Below are 17,252 nucleotides of genomic sequence, written 5' to 3'. Positions count from 1 at the left end.
ATAGCACTGAAGTCTATTAAAGAACACAAACCTGAATCTAGATTGTTTTTTCATTATAAAAAAGCTTTTTGACAGTTTCTGTATTTGAATAGTGTCCCTGGGAAGGAAGACAGTATCCTCAGAATTTTAAACATTTAGATTAAATCTTAAACTAAGGCTTTGTCAGGTTCAGTTGAATTTTGAATGTTGTTTTTAATCGTTTCTGTTATCTTTCATAATATTTTCCTTCTGCATCTCTACACGCTTGTATGGCTGCTCATGGTGCGGAGCAGCCATGGAGGGAGGGGTCGTGGATTCCTCAGCCTCACCTGTTCCACTCCGTCTGTCAGCTGAACTGCTGGGGGCCTCTTCTCTGGGCGCCTTGGGAACTGGACCCAGTACCATCTTTACCAGCTTTTGACCCTCCCGCCACGACGCTGGACTAATTACTACAAAAAAGAAACAAAACTTAAGAAGTACAAACTTAAAGCAACCTTATTTATTATTTATTTTAATTCAATGTAGACTTGCTGGGGTGTTGAGTTTATGCAAAGATATGTACTGAATTTAAAAAAAATCTTACTCTAAAATACGTCTATGAAGAGTCTCCTTCATCCAGGTAGATTCCATCATAGTAGTGGGTTTAGGGGCCGTCATCTGGACTTACCGTAGTTTTTAAAGTTAGAAGACGTTTCACCTCTTTAGAATTGACAAAGCCTCTTGGCTAAAAGGTGAAACGTCTGCTAACTTTAAAAACTATGGTAAGTCCAGTTGAAAGCCCCTAAACCTACTACTATTACACTAAATAGTAATTTGAAATAGTAATTTCAAGAAGGGTTTTTATTTTTGTTCTTTTTTTTTAACTAGACAATGTGAGGACAAATATATAAATGTAAGAATACAGATGTACTGATGGTTTAACAAATTTCAACTGCTGACCTGCAGACATCTACATATTTATACTAATTTATCCTTATATTAGTCAGATAAAAAGGAATACCATGTGAGTGGTCAACAAACACATTGTTTTTTGATCATTTTTGTGGTGTTTTAATAAAGATTGAATGGTGAATATTATAGATTTGGCCTCTTTTACTTAACTTCATAAACATAAACTTCATAAACATAAAATTCATGTCAACTGTCAGGTAGAGAAAGATTCATCAGTATTAAGATAAACATTACCAACCAAAGTTATAAGGGATTTTCAGACTATTTTAAGATCACACAAGTTTTTTCAAAAACTTTCATTTGCTAAACAACAAATAGCTCTTTTTTTATTCACAATAGTTTCCTTGTCTTCCTTCCTCACTTAGATCAAATCTTCAGGCAAAGTTTTATCATGTGTGCATTTTTTGAAGAAAAGTTCCTGATAATTAAACCATCAATCAGCAAACCAAGCAGCTGTTTATGCTAAATGGCTGAGCACAGTGAGAATGGCCAGACTTTCAGAAGGTTATTTATAGTTTTGTTCCAGCATGAAACAGAAACCAGCCAGAAGTTAGAAGAAAGACTGAAGTCAGTGAGAACAAGAGCCAAACCCAAAGATCTTTCAACATCAGCATTTCAAGCTGTCATTTTTATTTACTGCACTTTATTAAGATAAGTTTAGCAAAACAATGTCAAGCTTACACCTACAAATACTTCTTCTAACTTGAAATTTAAATAAAGTTTTAAACCACAAGTAGGTAAAATTATATATAAAAATTAAGATAAGGAAGAAAACAAAGCAAAGGAACACTTACTCCATCTGCTAGACAACAATGGAACAAGGGAGATGTTTGGTTTCATGTTATTTTCCCAGAAAGTTACCGTAAATAAAAGTGTTCATGGGACTCTTATATAGAGTACAGCTGCAAAACAAGAACTTTTCCTCTTAGCCAAAGCATTTCGCTCAAATACAAAAGCCAACATTTGTATTCTTCTAAACTGTCATCTGCGAGATTTTTTAATGAAACACCCAGGAATTTAGGCAGTAAAATGGAATGCAAATCCACATCAAACCACTTTTGCTCCGACATTACCTTAATTTATTTAGAATTTACTAGAAAGCAAAAGTATAAGTCATTCTTTTCATAGCTGGAAATAAATTCAGGGGTTAAAGAATTTAGGCAGATGGTTTCAAAAAATTGAATTATTTTTGCCGTCTACTCAGCAATAAAAAAATGACAAAGGTAAAAATCAATGACGAGTTTGGTTTGTATGCGAGTTTAGCAAACTCTGTCAGACATTTAGAGATAAACTTCAGTCAGAACCAGAGAGCAATGCTGGTTTCTGTGGGTGATGCCTCTTAGGTAACCACACTGGGGGCCTTTAAGGGATCCAGCTATTTCACTAAATAACAACCAGCAACAATTACATTTTGCACTAACCATAAGGAGTTTGTTCATATGCATCTATATTATTATCTAAAGATCCACTCTACTACTGATGATGGAGGACATAAAGAAACTGCTTTTCGGAGTACAGTGATCCCTTGCTATATCACGGTTTACTTTTCACGGTTTCGCTACTTCACGGATTTGGATTGTGCATTGTGTTCTGCATTCTGATTGGCTAAAAAGTCACTCAGCGAGTAGCTCAAGAATGGGACCCTTTGATGAGCCGTTCATTACAGTTCGCCAACATAATCGATGGTGGCATGTCGGTGTATAAGGATCTTTAGCAAAGAAGAAAAAAGAGCGACAACAACTGCCTATCACTATGTTCCTCTCCCGAACAATCACACCTGCAGCTGCACCGCGGGCTTCAAAAGGAAAAAACGCTGCAGAGGATGCAGCGGCTCAGTATGAAGAGCAGTGAAAAAGAAGACCGGAGTCACTATCTGTCCCACTGTACTTTTTTATTTTTTTCATAATCATTTTAAATTTTCTTCCGTTTAATCCACTCGGGTCGCGGTGGGCGGGGCTAATCTCCGCAATTTAAAGCCTTCTGTTCTTATCGATGATTGAAATTATTATTTGACAGCACACTACAGAAGTTATTTGTTGAAAAAACGTTTCTAAAGTACTTTTATTTGTTAAAAAACAATTGATTTAGCCTGTTAAATGGTTTGTTCTTTCTTTTCAATGTATAATAGTGTATTTCATTGTATAATAATTGTAAAAAAAATAAAGGTTTCTACTTCACGGATTTTGCTTATCACGGGTTCTATTTGGAACGTAACCCCCGCGATAATCAAGGGATCACTGTATTACTTTATTCAACTCTTGTAAATCAGAGCAGACAACAAAATTCTGTTGGAAAAAGAGCTTATTTGTGACATGGAAAATACGCTGGGCGGGCCACAAGCTCTCTGCTCTGAGCTCCCAGCAACGGGGAGGGGAAGGGGGGCGGTTGCCCCTCACCAACGGCCCCACCCACAAATTTCCTATGAACTCCTGCCACTCTGCAGAATCTATGTCCTAGAAAAAAACTTTTTTTCTTTTGGTTAAAACCTGCTTAATTATAATTGAAAGGCCACTGAGAACAAAAGACAATCAGAATGGGTCTCTAATGTGCAAATCTGACATTTTTTTGTTTAATTCTGATGTTATGTGCCTCAATTATTTGAATAAGAGCCCTATTCTACAGGAGCCATTAGCTTAAAGATCAAATATAGTTCTTCCTTCTTACAATAATCAAATCATGTGTACAAAGAAGCTCTTACATAACATTCTCGTCAGTTGATTTTAGTTCAATACAGGAAGATTCTGAGTTAAAATACTTTGATTTAAAACACTGTGTTTTGTCATTTAAATATTTGTTCATAAAAGAATTATTAATGTGTACATATCAACACAACTATTATATTATAAAGCTCTCTGAAAGCAGGTTCCACGTCTACATGCATAAACATAGTTGTGTGGCCTGGTCACGTGTGTTTCTGATGAAACTGCATGGAAGGAGACGTTTTCTGAAGCTTTTGCTCAGTTTCTGTGTGCCTTTGTTTTCTCGCCTACTGTCACTAACTGTTTAAACTAAACTAACAGAGTTAAGTTACTTTACCTGCTTTGGAAACAGAGTCAGAACCGAGTCTATGGACCTTCCTAACTGGTTTGGGCGATTTCCTGTCTCTGGACTTCTCTCCTTTTTGTTCCCTCTGCCGTTGGCGGGTCGTCTCTAAGAACACAAGAAAAACACAAAAATGAACCCACACAGACTTGAAACGACAAACCGATCAGACTTTGTCTCATTTGAATCAATAAAAGCTCATCTATGGGTTTAGACAATATGTAGAGGGAAAAAAAAGACCTGCTTAACAGTTTATTGAGCCGCCACGTCTGCAGTCACTGAAGGTTATTGTCTTTCAAAAACTCAGTTATGCTTATGTAAAACTGTTTTGCATTTGACTTCTTTGTACCTTTTTTCCCAGGATGCTTCAGTTTTATGTCACTTTTAATGTAAAATTATGTTAGCCATTTTCCTTTAAAAGAGCTTTTTCCTAAAATATATGGTGTATTTATTGTGTATTTTATTAGTCACAGCACAACACAATACTATCAACCCTTCAGCCCAAAGGCTATGCATCACATTTACAGCAATTTAGGACAAAAAAAACAACAGATTTCTGGAGGTAATTATTGAAGCTCACCAGTCTAAACTCAAGATAAGTTAAAGAAAAAGTCTGAGAGCTAAAACCTATTAGTGACCCCGGCTTCCACGGTGTGTGTTAGTTTCTGATAATGCACACTTGGTCGGCCATTAACCCTCACATGTATAAATACATTACCTGCTAACTGACGGGACAGGTCTCTGTAGATCTCCCTACTGAGGTGGTGGAACTCTTCTTCCTTCAAAACTTTCCCATCGGGGGTCCGAATCTTTGTCTCCACATTGTTAAAACCTGCGAATCATAAAACGTTTTAGCAACATCACTTTTTTTTCCCAACACAATGCAAATCTGCATTATTTAAAAATCCATGTTAATTCATGAATTGTTTAAACCAAAATCGAAAAAGCTGTAAAAGTTTTAGAAAAATCCTTGAGACCAAATACCTTTATATATTGGAGCGGGAGGGGCAACTGCCACTTTGCGTACTTTGGCTGTGGGCATGTTGTTCCCCACAGATGTCACTATAGGCTGTTCCAGACGACCCTGGAGCTTTTCTCTTTCTGCCGCCTCCTCCAGATGTTGCCTCTGCCTTCGAATGCGCTCTTTGAGCTTCTCCAGCTTATCATCTGGCTGATGTCGCCTCAGGTTCTCCAAACGCTGGGAGGCCGAGCCGGGGCTCGAGGAAGGAGTGCTCTCCCCTTGGCGTGAAGACCCTGGATTGGAAGCTAATGGACTTGACTCTTTGCTGTTCCTGAATTCTGCTCTGAAAGTTCTTTCTTGGTTCTTGAGAACACCCAGGGCTGGCTGGTCATTTAGGTAACGCACCTCGGCGCTCTCCGGGGCTGAAGAGTGTGTGCCGTCCATGTCTTTAACAGCTTGTTTGTTTGTCTGCTGGCTGGGCGCACAATCTGAGTGAGGCAAAGAGGACGGCTGTAAAGACCCTGGCACTGATGGAGGATTGCCGGTTTCCAGCTGAGAGATGGTATGTGGTGGGGGCATGGGCTCTCTGCACACAAACCGGATTACATGGGATCAAAAGGAGGATCAAGATTTTCATTTAAATTTCTGATAAGTGGATTTTAAGACTGTGTTTCTTGGTGTCCCTATTAAACAGAAAGAAGGAAAAATCCTAACATGTAAGATGTAAAATGACCAAGTCCACTTTAAATATGTCAATGTAAAAGTGCATCTTCTAGATAAACATCGTTGGGGCTTTAATGAATGGGAAATGTCAGATAATAATCACATGTAGTTCTCCAAAATGTGGATAATCTGAAGCAATTAGAACATCAGGACCAGGTACATTAAGGCTACGTTCACACTGCAGGGCTTAATGCTCAATTCCGATTTTTTGAAAAAATCCGATTTTTTTTCCAAGGCCGTTCACATTTCCAATTAAATGTGAACTTTTGTGATCTCCTGTGTGACCGTGAAATGACCCAGAAGTGACCCGGATGCGCAGAAGAGTGCTCAACGGTGAACGACGTCACGATATGCATATTGCACAGCTTGATTTCGCGATAACGATAAATTTGCGATTTATTGTGCAGGCCTAAGCAGAAGCATAAAAAGTGTCCCTCCTTTCCTCCCCTGAACATTGACAGAGCACCACGTGGAATCCCAAAGACATGACATGTAACACAGTGAACCAGCCGTTGGAACTGGACGCCTGCTATCAGAGTCGGGTCATATTAGCCGACAGACCTTTCATTTCTCTAAGGAAATAATTTGGTTCACACTGCAGCTGAAATGTGGTCACAAGCATTTCAGACCACTTCTCATTGTGGCTAAAGGAAATGGACCTTATGGCTGTAGTTTTGATGTCCTTAAGCCTTGAAATGTACCAGGACGTCTGTTAGCACTCGACCGAACAACTGCACACCTGTCAAGAACAGCAAGAGTAGGGTTTTTGGTATACTATTAACTTTAAAGTAAAATCCAATAAATACATAGTCACCTTTTCTAAAAACAATCCTAGTAGATGTATACCTCTAAACCAGCAGTCCCCAACCGCCGGGATGGTACCGTTTCGTGGGTCATTTGGTACCGGGCCGCACAGAAAGAATAAATAACTTACATGCCTCTGTTTTATTTATTTCAGAATCTGAAAGATGTTTTATTTTGAAAAATCTCTGATTCTCTGTTCCATCCGTCTATGTCACTCTTGACGCAGCCAAGGCGCTCTTCTCCGTCACGTGATACGTGATACGTACCGCTAAAATAAAACCCAGGAACTAGCAAAATGAGTAAAACGACTTTGGAAAGTTTATTTGCTAAGGGGAAAACGCCCAGCCAGGTAACAGAAGAGGAGCCTTCGACTTCCAAAAAGCTGTCTGCATCTCTGGCAGTTTCTACCATAACTGTCATTCCGTGTTTGTCTCATTGCTTTAGACAGATCAAAGTAATCATAGTGGTAGCAGAGTGGACTTTTCACAGCAGTTTCAGATCACATAAAGCTCCAAACAAAGCCTCTGGGTTTACTTCCTCTATCAAAGCAAAACCAGTATAATGTAATCAAAATGCACCCAATGCTTTAAATATGAAAACAGACATGTTCATTTTTCAACTGATTTCTTTGAATGTATTGTCCAAAACATGAACTTAAAAATAACCGGGGTTCTTTTACAGGTCTAGCAAGGAAAGATAATTAATGAAAATTATTTAGTAACCATTTCTTTTTACGGCACAAATTATTTAACCTTTAAATAAGCACCAAAGAAGTTACGTATTGTTCATCTTGCGACTTGCACGTAGCAGTTCACTGAGAGTGGCAAATGGTGTTTTAGAAAGTGCTTGACTGTAACTAAAGTACCTATCTGCAACCAATGGCTCCTTAAAGTCCACACTGCTGGTCTTTCGCACATTGCTGTCTTGAGTGGCATTTCTCAAAGGGCTGCGTGAGCTGCTCTTTGCTGGGCTCTGCTGACTCCTCGCTCTGGGTTTTGAGGATTCTCCGGGGTGAGCGATTTGATCTGCATCTGCACAAAATAAGAACAGATTTATAATGTCATTAAAAAACTCAAACCTCTTGTGAAGCATCTTTAAAAATAAAGGGGGGGGGGGTGATGTAATTTAATATTTCTGACATGCAAAAAGCAAGAAACATCAAACAAAGCATCATTCAAGCATTAAATGCTTTTAGTTGTACACTTTGGTGCAACTCACCACTGTTTACTTTTCTTGGAGATTTCCTCTTTGGGGAAACAGCTATAGAGTCCAGAAGAACACCACTTCCAGAAGAGGCTTCGATGTGGTTTTCTATGCGTCTAAGCTGCAAAGAAGGAATATTTCATTTTTTATGATGTGAAATGGTGACATATTTAAACACAAATCTGTTCCTGTGTACTCACACCAGCTTTGGACTGAGCCAAACCTCTCCATGCAGTTGTTAATTCTGATTTTAAAAAATCACAAACGAAGTGAGAATTATTTTAAGAGTTTAAATTAAAACAAACAAATTTAAAATATGGGGGTTAAGTGCATTTTTAATACCCCTACCTGTGGTGATATTGTTATCAGTAAACAGCTGAGTTAAGCTTTTCGGAGGCCCATCAGTCTTCCTGCCCCTCCTCATTTCTCCCTTTCACCTGTAACCAGTATTAAGGTAAACAATGTGACAACAAATGTGTACATTTTTTGTGTTAGTATACCTTATGTTCAATAGTTCACAGTACAAAAGGATGTTATGCAAAAGCAAACAGTTGACCCACATTGAAGAAAACTGCAACAAGCCCTTTAAGCCAATGCCAAAATTATTTAAATAACAACAACAACATGATTTGGATGTGAATGCTTAGCATCGGTCAAAGTCTCTCATGCAGGGTCATTTGAGTACATACAATGTAACAGGTGTTAATCTGTGGCATTACACACATGACAAATATGTAAGCGTGTTACCAAGGAAGCATTCAAAACTGGTTCCACTGCAGAACATTCTTCTCATTGAAGCACAAGTTACACAGCAGACAATGTTTAAAGCACCAGTGAAGCTCGTCATATGCCACTGTTATCTGTAAACTGCTTTTACAGAGTCCAAAAGATATCAGTTCAACTCCTTTTATGTGTGTATCGAGCCCCATACCTGATAAAAAGATTTAAGATATAAATTTGCATGTTCAAAATGGAGTTTTTTTCACACCATTCTGTATTTAAACCCCTTGTGTTGTGGGCATTCATTTCAGACACCGGTAGCTGTTCTTTCTTGCTTTGTTCTTTGGAGAAACTGGACTTTTAAGGCAATTTAAAAGACATCGCACATCCAAGTAGCTTCTTCAAGAAGCTATCCCTGTGATAACACGTTTATGACTGAGAATCTCTACAGACACATTTCAGACTCCATGTGTGCTTTTATCCAAGTGCACACACGGCTCTGGAAGAAAAAGCATTTACAAAATAGAAACAAGAAACAAGCTTCAGGACGAAGCCAGGTCTCTACATTCCATCATTTTATCACTCTTTTTATCATGGTGTGTCTGTGTGTGTGGGTGGGTGGTGGGGGGTTCGTCACTGTTTGTCTTGTCATCTTGTTTTTTAAATTTTATTGTATTTTATGCACAGCACTTTGAGTGACATGTGTTGTTGTAAAAGTGCTATATAAATAAAGGCTGATTTGATTTGATTGAAGTCTTTTTCAAAGTTGGCGATCTGAACTCAACACTGACTTTTTTTTTATCATCCACTCTAACAAAGAGTGCAGACAGTAAATCAGCAACTTCTACATAAAGCATTACAAATCTGTTTGTAAACTCAAAACAGAAGAAAATCCAGAAGTAATTGTGCAATTAGAGAGAAAAAGGTACTGGTATGTATTTCTAAACTATCTGTAGATTAAGGAAGTTTCCCCAAGAAGGAAGGTATTCTAATAGTTGATTAGCATGGCTCATGAGAAATGTTCAAAACACTTCCATAGTTTGGAAATTACCTTAGTAGACTCGTAAGAGAAAACATACCATCAGTTTCCTATTATGGTAAATGTCAAACATTTGATTTAGTAAATATTGCATTTACAAGCAAAAATAGTCTAAAAGAAAACAAAACAACCACGTTAAGATTATGAAAGTTTAAAGTATTTAAAAACAAGGTTTTGATGCCGATTAGTGGACAAAAGCACTTCACTGTATTTGAACTGTGAGCGATTTTAAACCAAAAACGTGTAGATCTTTTCTTCGCTACTGTTGTAAGTTGCTATCACGCAGCATCCTAGGCTCACTGCTGCCACCTATGGACAAATTATGTAATTGCTATATAAAAAACTGTATTTTGGATTTACTTTACCATTAAATATTTAAATAAATCATGTAAAGTGTTTCAAGTACCGACATACACCTCGTAATAAAAGTAATTATATTCAGTTTGTTCAATTATACATTATATTTCATGTAACACAAACATCTCGAAACACTTTACCTTTCGATAAGCACCAAAATCTGAATGGCATAACAACTGAATTATCGTTCAAAAAAAGCTGATGATATGTGTTAAACTAAAGCACACCCCCACAGCGTAAAGACAGATTATAAAGATACAAATCGTATGGCAGTATCAAAAATGTTCGGGAAGAACCGGGGGGGAAAAAAGCTAAAGTTGTCACCGAAATGCCGGCTTAACACTTAAATCAACTGTCACTGAGTGGGGGGAAAGTGTTAAATATTTAGGTTTTATTAGACATTTTGTCTTCAAACCAAGACCAACAGTATGTTCTATCAAATCGTTAAATAAAAAATATAAATAAAAACAGCTGACTTCAATGTTAAATATTTCAGAAATGTCTCCGGTCCGGGGATTAGTCGTAGCCGCCAACTCCTCAAAGTTCATGCTTACGTTAGCTGACAGGACAATCATACATTTTGCTAAGCAAGAAAGAAATACCTACCTTAGGGCAACGATGTCGTGTGTCTAGAAGTCCAGTTTGTCGCCGATGTCCTCATGTTAAGAACTTCTTTGCACTTCCTCAGTTTCGCCGTTATCTGTTTGCTAACGTTAGCATTAGCCAGCTGACATTAGCAATAAAGCTTACCAACAGCTGTGCCAAATAAACTACAAGTTTCTCCAAATGAGAAATTTAGAAATACTCTGGCGCTTTCAGTGCTAAAAGATGCCGAATTTGAGAGGCATATGTATTTCAAAGAGTCACCCAGAGCTGCCTTTGAAGTCTCCCTCCCCGGGTTACTATGTTGATGTTTCCCAACAGCACAACTGTAGTATCTAGGACAGGAACATCACTGAGCCCAAAGTATCGCGAGAGTTGGACCGGATCGAGAACCACACTTCCGCATACATGTCCGAAACGATGTAGGCACAACAGCGCAGCAAACCCAATAACCCACCGTTAAAATACACTTTTAAATATTTTCAGCGTGATTACTGGTTCGTATCATATTACAAAATAGTATTATTTTCCCACATGATAGAAATAATAATAATTAGTATCATTATATTTTGTTGTTGAGAGTCTTTCTTTAATTTTCACCGTTTTCATGTTGGTAATAAATAAATTAATAATAATAAAGCAGATCAATAACAATCTAAATAAAGGGTCATACTTTTTCAATACAAACTATGTTATTCCAGGTAGACCATGGTGATATTTAATTAATATTAAAGAAAACCCTAAATTATTAGTTTGGAGAAGAGATTTAAACTATGAAATATGATACTAAAGTAACAGTTTTTACTCCAACAAGAGGATATGTTTTGCAAAGTTTTCCAATGCATTGTGAGTTTGGGTGGATAATACAATAACATGGTCCCAAGTTATCTCTTTTTTATTTTCTTATTTAATGTAGGACCAAAGATATACCCTTTGTAAAAATTAATCTATGCAGTTGTTCAACAAGTATAATTTGTCTATAGATACTAAGAGTGAGAAGGTATACTTGAAGTTTACTTTTCATTTATGATGTAAACTTCAAATGTTCCAATTTAGTCTGAATAAGTATTCAGTTAGTATTCTTCTTATACTACACATGCATTGTCCATAGTAGTTTTACTATTATTAATTATTCTTAATCTATTTATTATTTTGTCTCCTGTATTTTTCAAATTGCCTTGTGCTGTTTTTTTGATTGTTTTTATTTCTTTTTTTTACTCACCGTTGTCCTGTGCATTGCTGCTTTTGAAACCACCCACAATTTAAATCCTGCTGGCATTTACAGTAAATTCTATTCAATTGATTCAATTCTATTCTATACTATTCTACTGTTCTAAAAATTGATTTTAAATGTACTACATTTTGCTAAGTGTTTCCATGTATTACTGTATGTGTTTATGATATGAAACTATGGTGAAAAGGGTTGGAAAAAGCGCTCATAGAAAATTATGTTCGGATTATTATGTTAACTTTATGAAAATTCACACATAATTACTTTAATTGATGACTATGAGGCATGAACTTAAAAACAAGGTTGTCCTAGTTTTTGTTTTCTGCCACCTTGTGGTTTGAAGAGGTATTACACCAGAATTAACTTCAAACCTGCTTTTAGCGTTCAATGGATGTGAAAAACGAATCATATAACTTACAAATGAATTGCTATATATCTTTTTTCAGGTAATTATTTCCCTCAAGTCAATTTCTTCTTTGGATGAAGTTGCATAGAGTAATTAATGTGATAGTTTAAATTGTTTTGTGAATAATAAGTACAAAAGTCTTTGATCACTTACTAAGTCACTTTCTAAATGTGAGTCATGAATATAAAAACCGCAGTGCAGCAGCCTAATGGAGGCAGAGACTACAGGTGTGATGTCACCTTACCAAAGCACGCGGTGATTCTTCCAAACGCAGACTGTTTCTGTTTATTAAAGTTAAAGTCAACACGTTTTTCTCCCCTGAGCTTCGTTGGAAAAGATCTTCTTCCCGTAAAAGTGGCGCAGATGACAGCTGGTTGGACCCCCCTCCCGTGGAAATAACCCGCCACAGCCTCGCTTCCTCTCCCTCCCCCGGTTCTCCCCTCCGTCTCAGGTCTGCCAGACGCATCACTCGGCGATCATTTGGTTTTTGAGGAGAGGAGAAGCGATGGAAAGGACTTCTCTCTGTTTAGGTAAGAAATGATGCTTGTTTGGTTTTTCTCTCGTTCTGAGCTCATTGGCGCCTGTTTGGTGTGTTTTTTCACAGCATTTCCTATTTTTAAGGTTGGGTTTTTATTGATGGCACAGTTGTTGCACAGCAGAGAAATAACTTTAAGGCTGTTGAATTTAAAGTAATGATTCCTTCTATTGTTGTGTCAAGCAGATTGATAAAACCTGTCCTTCATTTATCTTTTCTGATGCCTGCAGTCATTCTTCAAATCATTTTCTGAGACCTCTGAGGGGAAAGTAGCCACTCCTTGAATGAGACCTAAGTTCTTCTATGGCAAAACTGCTTCTGTTAGGATGATAGTTTTCTTCAAATAGGTTTCATGTTCAAGGAAGATTCTGTGTTTGAATTTCTATATTTATTTTCATTTCCACAATACAGAAACAAAAGATTTTGCACAAGTTGTTTTGCAAAGGAAATGAAAAGCAACAGAATGAAGAAAACTTGTTTTCTGCTCCTTTCATCGTCTTTGAATAAGAAAATTAGATTAGAGGGGCAAAAAAGGAAAATATGCACATCCATGTACAGGCACATACATATATACACATACATTCAGATTGTTACATACAAAACAGATCAAAAGACTTTTTAATAAGTCAGAAAAGGCTCTGTGTCTAAACATACAATCCAGCCTTTAGGTTTGTGTTTGTTTACATCCTGGTTTTTGTGTAGAATGACCCTGACAGAGGCGGTTTTGTGTCTTTTATTCCTGTGTTTCCTGGAGTTTATTGTTGTCTGTTGGTAGCTTTTTGAACAGTAGGTTTGACATGATTACAGCTGTTTCAGTTCTTCCCCTTCAGCCCATACAAACCTCGCGGTTATAGATCCTCTTATCATGTTTTACGGTTTGGTTGAAGCTTTAGGTTCAGTTCTCCTGCATTCACATCCTTTGACCACAGCTCCTGACAGCTTCAGGATTTGGCTTTTTAGGATGGACTACTTCTGGGAGGGGCATAGATTAGATAAATGTTTAATTTCTAGTGTGAAGAATAATAAACCATCCTCTTCACTTGAGCTTCTGGAACCTGGGAGACAACCCTGTGCACCCTGAGGAGGGAGAAATTGATTAAAAAGGTAAAACCTGATTAAAAAGGAAACGCATGCAATGAGTTATTAGGTGTGCATACGTATTTATATTATCCATATTTTATCACTGCTGTTTGTCCACGTACGTTTACTTAAATACATTAGTTTTTTAAAAATATTATTATAGTCTTGAAAAACAAACTTAATGGTTCCACTATGTGCCAAGATAAAAATACTGTTAATTAATACACATGGAAGTCTGACTCCCACAATGGAGGCAATTCAAATAATCAGTTTTTACTTTGTATTTTAGTTGTTTCGGTTTCAGCCCCGAAGTTTAGGAGTGGAGTCAATTAATCAGTTTTAGCTAATTAGCTCAAATGGACATTGGATTGGATGGTTTCTCCCATTCCCGCCTGTCTTGTTAATTATTTAATTATTCTCCCACTTACCAAGCCAGCGCCTGTGGTTCCTCTTTTATTAATCTCTTCTTTCAGAGGAGAGTCTCATCGGCTAGACGACATTTCACCACTCAGCTTGGCAGGGGTGTAAATTGGATTGTTGTGGTGTATAAATTACTGGCTTTCTTCAGCAAAAAAATGAAGGCTGTGAAACCTCTTGATCTTAATTTGAAGGAAAAGAGAATGACCACTCATTTCAGTCAGGAGGGGACTGATTCATTACTTGAATTGTGGATTGTTCTTATTCTAAAAAGGCCATTCTTAATGTCAGTCTTCACTTGAGATTCGTTAATTGCTCAATAATTGTCTGTGATGATAGATTTCTGTTTTTTCTGCTGTCATCTCTTCAAGGTCTCTTTCAAAAGAAAAGCACCAGAGTTTGAAGATGTGATCAAACTGTTTGATCAAACATTAAACAGTTTTTTCAGGCTCTTTCAGGGGCAGTTATTTTTGTAAAGATTGACATATAAACTGATTATAAATATTAGTTTTGAATTTATTTTTTCTTGTAACTACTTTTAATCTCCTTTCTGAAAATATCTACATACATTTGCTAAATTCTCAAATCATTGACACGATTCATTTTCTTGTGATTTACTGTCATCCTGCATTCTGACATTTGATCTGTGTAACACTCACACTGATTTCTGTAGCAGCTTTTCACATTTAAATGAATAACCTCTACATTTGTTCTAGAATAAGCCTGTTTTTACAATGCAGTGTTGTTTCCTTTTGGCCTTCTGGATAAAAGTTTTATCATAAGTGTGTTTTTTTTTGTAATTTTTTTAATACAGATAGATGGGTATGCAGTGAACCCTATTATGTTTGTTTTATTTTGCAAAACTTTACTTGCAGTATCTTATTCAAATATTAGGGCTAAATCCATGAATCTATTTGGTGTCAAATCTCTTTGATTATCATCTGTTTCTGCAGAATTCGACACATTTGTTCTGACTTATGTGAAGCAAACACTGCAAATGGCATTGTTGGATACATCTCCACATCCGCTTTTTGATGATTGTAAATTGTATCTTTTTCTTTCTTTTTACTTATTTATTTTATTCTAAACGTATACTTTGTTTTTATTTTTCTTCTACTGAACAGACACGAGAGAGTAAGAAACGGATTTTCGATTCATTGTATGTGATGCACATGTGAAGAATTGACAATAAAGTTGACTTAGACTTTGACTTGTCTTTGACATATTTCAGGATATAAAGAACTGTTTGGCAGAGGTTGATTGATAGCTTTTACCTTCTGTTTTCAAATGGATCACTTCAAAATGCACTTTTTCTAGTGCTGAGGTTTGTTTCTCTTATCATACTCAACTCCGTGAAATAAAGTGCTTTACTGTCCAGCTCTCACACATGAATCAAATTCACAATTTTAAATATTCCCCAGGTTAAAAAGAAAGAAATTCCCTTATAGTTTTCTATCAAATGTGTTTATATTTCGAAAATGTTTTATACATAAGTTGCCTGACAAGAAAAACCAGAGAAACCCGACTGAAATGAATCCTCAGGAAGAGTACAACCCTGTTTACTGTCAATGGCTTTGATCTATTCAGACTCATGGCCTTTTGGTGCTTATGGGACGATCTTACATAATGATGGTATGAAAATTTAATGAACCCTGCAGGAGAACTGTTGGAGAATTATATGATTGTGAAGAAATATAATAAAAAAAGGGTCATGAAATGAAAATATAATCACAGTACACTGAGAGCTTTGAGCTGCATTGAAAAATGAATAAAGCGGAAGGGAATGGTGGGCTGCATTTGAGTTCGCTGGGAAGAATGACACACAGAGATTTGAAGGTGGGCATGAAGAATGAATGAATGAAGAAAGAAGAATATCAGAAACGATAAGAGATAACACAATGGTGAAGAGACGTAGAGAAGTAGTATGTTTGTGCAAAACGGCTTTAATTTAGGAATGAATAAAGAGAAAATCTGGAAGCCTCTCAGGAAGATTCTCTGTCATGTTTTAGGTTACGGATTTGTTCAGACCTTTGCTAAACTTTTGCCCAAACGTTGTTCACTGCAACAGGAGCGGCTGTTTTCAACCGTCTGAAATGTCACACGTGGCTTTTCTTCAAACACATTAGTTGCAGGTGAAGTGACACCTGCTGACACGTGTTTGGCCACTTACCAGGTTGAAAGCCAGGGTGAGGGAGGAGAGTGGCAGTTAATTATGAAGCCGTACGTATGGCTGTGGGGGCAGCAGGTGTGAGGAGGTGCTCGCTTGCCTCCAACTCTCCCTCACTCCTCATTAGCAGCCTGTCAAACTCCTGGCTGTCCAGCATGGAGCTGCAGAAGCCGTTTTGCCTCCACTGACCTGTGGTAAGTGACCAAGAAGCACCTGCAAGCAGTGCATTAGATCCAGATAATGGCAAAGAAAGCTTTAGGAGTAACTAAGCCCAAACGGCAACCAACGTCTTAAAAGTTAATGAAAGACAAACAGGAGGACACGTGTCAACATGGCTGGTGGTGTGGTTGAGATAATGGTGAGCAGAAACCACAGTAAAGCGTGGAGCTTTTATTTTGAAACGCGGGTGGGTTTTGAAGTTCTGCAGCTTACATGTCTAATGATGGTCTCACACAGAGGGCAGTTAGCCTCATTTGAAATCTTTCATGGTATTTTCTTTGCATTTTTCCACCTGTTGTGCTTTTTCCAGTTTAAGGAAATCCGCTTCTGAAGCAGATTCTGCTCTCAAGTATTTAAAGGTTTGAAGAACTGAGAAATGAAATAATTTCCAAAATGTTTCATTTGGAACATAAAATCCTCCTTATCTCAAATGAAAAAAACATGTAAATGTAAAAAAAGTTTAACTCCCAATTTCTTTTCTTTTTTTTTTGACTCATTACGCCTCATTTTCAGCGAGCAATAACCTTATGTTAACCTAGTACAAAAAATACTGTAAGAATCCTATTGTATGTGAATAAAGTAAAATAATAAAAATAAAGGAAGTGACTGTTCACGCGTGATTAAGGCGGGGTGAGGCTTCAGGGAAAAGTAAGTGCAGATTCGGCATTTTGGCCGCATGGATTACGTGTGGCCAGCATGAATTTCCATTAGTTTTGCACGTAAATATGTGCAAATACTAAAACCCACCAACAGACATGATAACAGGTTTCTACAGGTTATGATCAAAGCTAACAAACAAACAGGATAAATTCTTT

General features: G+C 37.2%; 2 protein-coding genes across 6 annotated transcripts in view; one reads left to right on the top strand and one right to left on the bottom strand.

The window, feature by feature from the left end:
- Positions 1-10,728, bottom strand: part of cep350 (centrosomal protein 350) — a 34,487-nt gene extending 23,759 nt beyond the window's left edge. For 3 of the 4 annotated variants that reach the window (XM_020702772.2, XM_020702773.2, XM_011474570.3), the window contains exons 1-9: positions 10,386-10,728; positions 8,012-8,100; positions 7,864-7,907; positions 7,679-7,784; positions 7,326-7,491; positions 4,957-5,519; positions 4,691-4,804; positions 3,967-4,080; positions 309-428 (exon numbers count right to left, since the gene is read on the bottom strand). In XM_020702772.2, coding sequence (XP_020558431.1) covers positions 309-428; positions 3,967-4,080; positions 4,691-4,804; positions 4,957-5,519; positions 7,326-7,491; positions 7,679-7,784; positions 7,864-7,907; positions 8,012-8,087 — 1,303 coding nt within the window. In that variant the 5' untranslated portion in view covers positions 8,088-8,100; positions 10,386-10,728. Of the gene's footprint in view, positions 1-308; positions 429-3,966; positions 4,081-4,690; positions 4,805-4,956; positions 5,520-7,325; positions 7,492-7,678; positions 7,785-7,863; positions 7,908-8,011; positions 8,101-10,385 lie in introns of those variants that run through there. The other variant, XM_020702774.2, reaches the window with a different exon arrangement.
- A 1,614-nt stretch (positions 10,729-12,342) lies between these two features.
- The window catches only part of LOC101163316 (voltage-dependent R-type calcium channel subunit alpha-1E), a 117,184-nt gene continuing 112,274 nt past the window's right edge, over positions 12,343-17,252 (top strand). For both annotated transcript variants that reach the window (XM_023954611.1, XM_023954610.1), the window contains exon 1: positions 12,343-12,549. The gene's annotated coding sequence lies outside the window, so the exon portion shown is untranslated. The remainder of the gene's footprint in view (positions 12,550-17,252) is intronic.

Source organism: Oryzias latipes, chromosome 4 (genome assembly GCF_002234675.1).
Source record: "Oryzias latipes chromosome 4, ASM223467v1".
Taxonomy (NCBI): Eukaryota; Metazoa; Chordata; class Actinopteri; order Beloniformes; family Adrianichthyidae; genus Oryzias; species Oryzias latipes.
The sequence above is the reverse complement of the archived record's forward strand: the minus strand, read 5'-3'. Positions and strand labels throughout refer to the sequence as shown.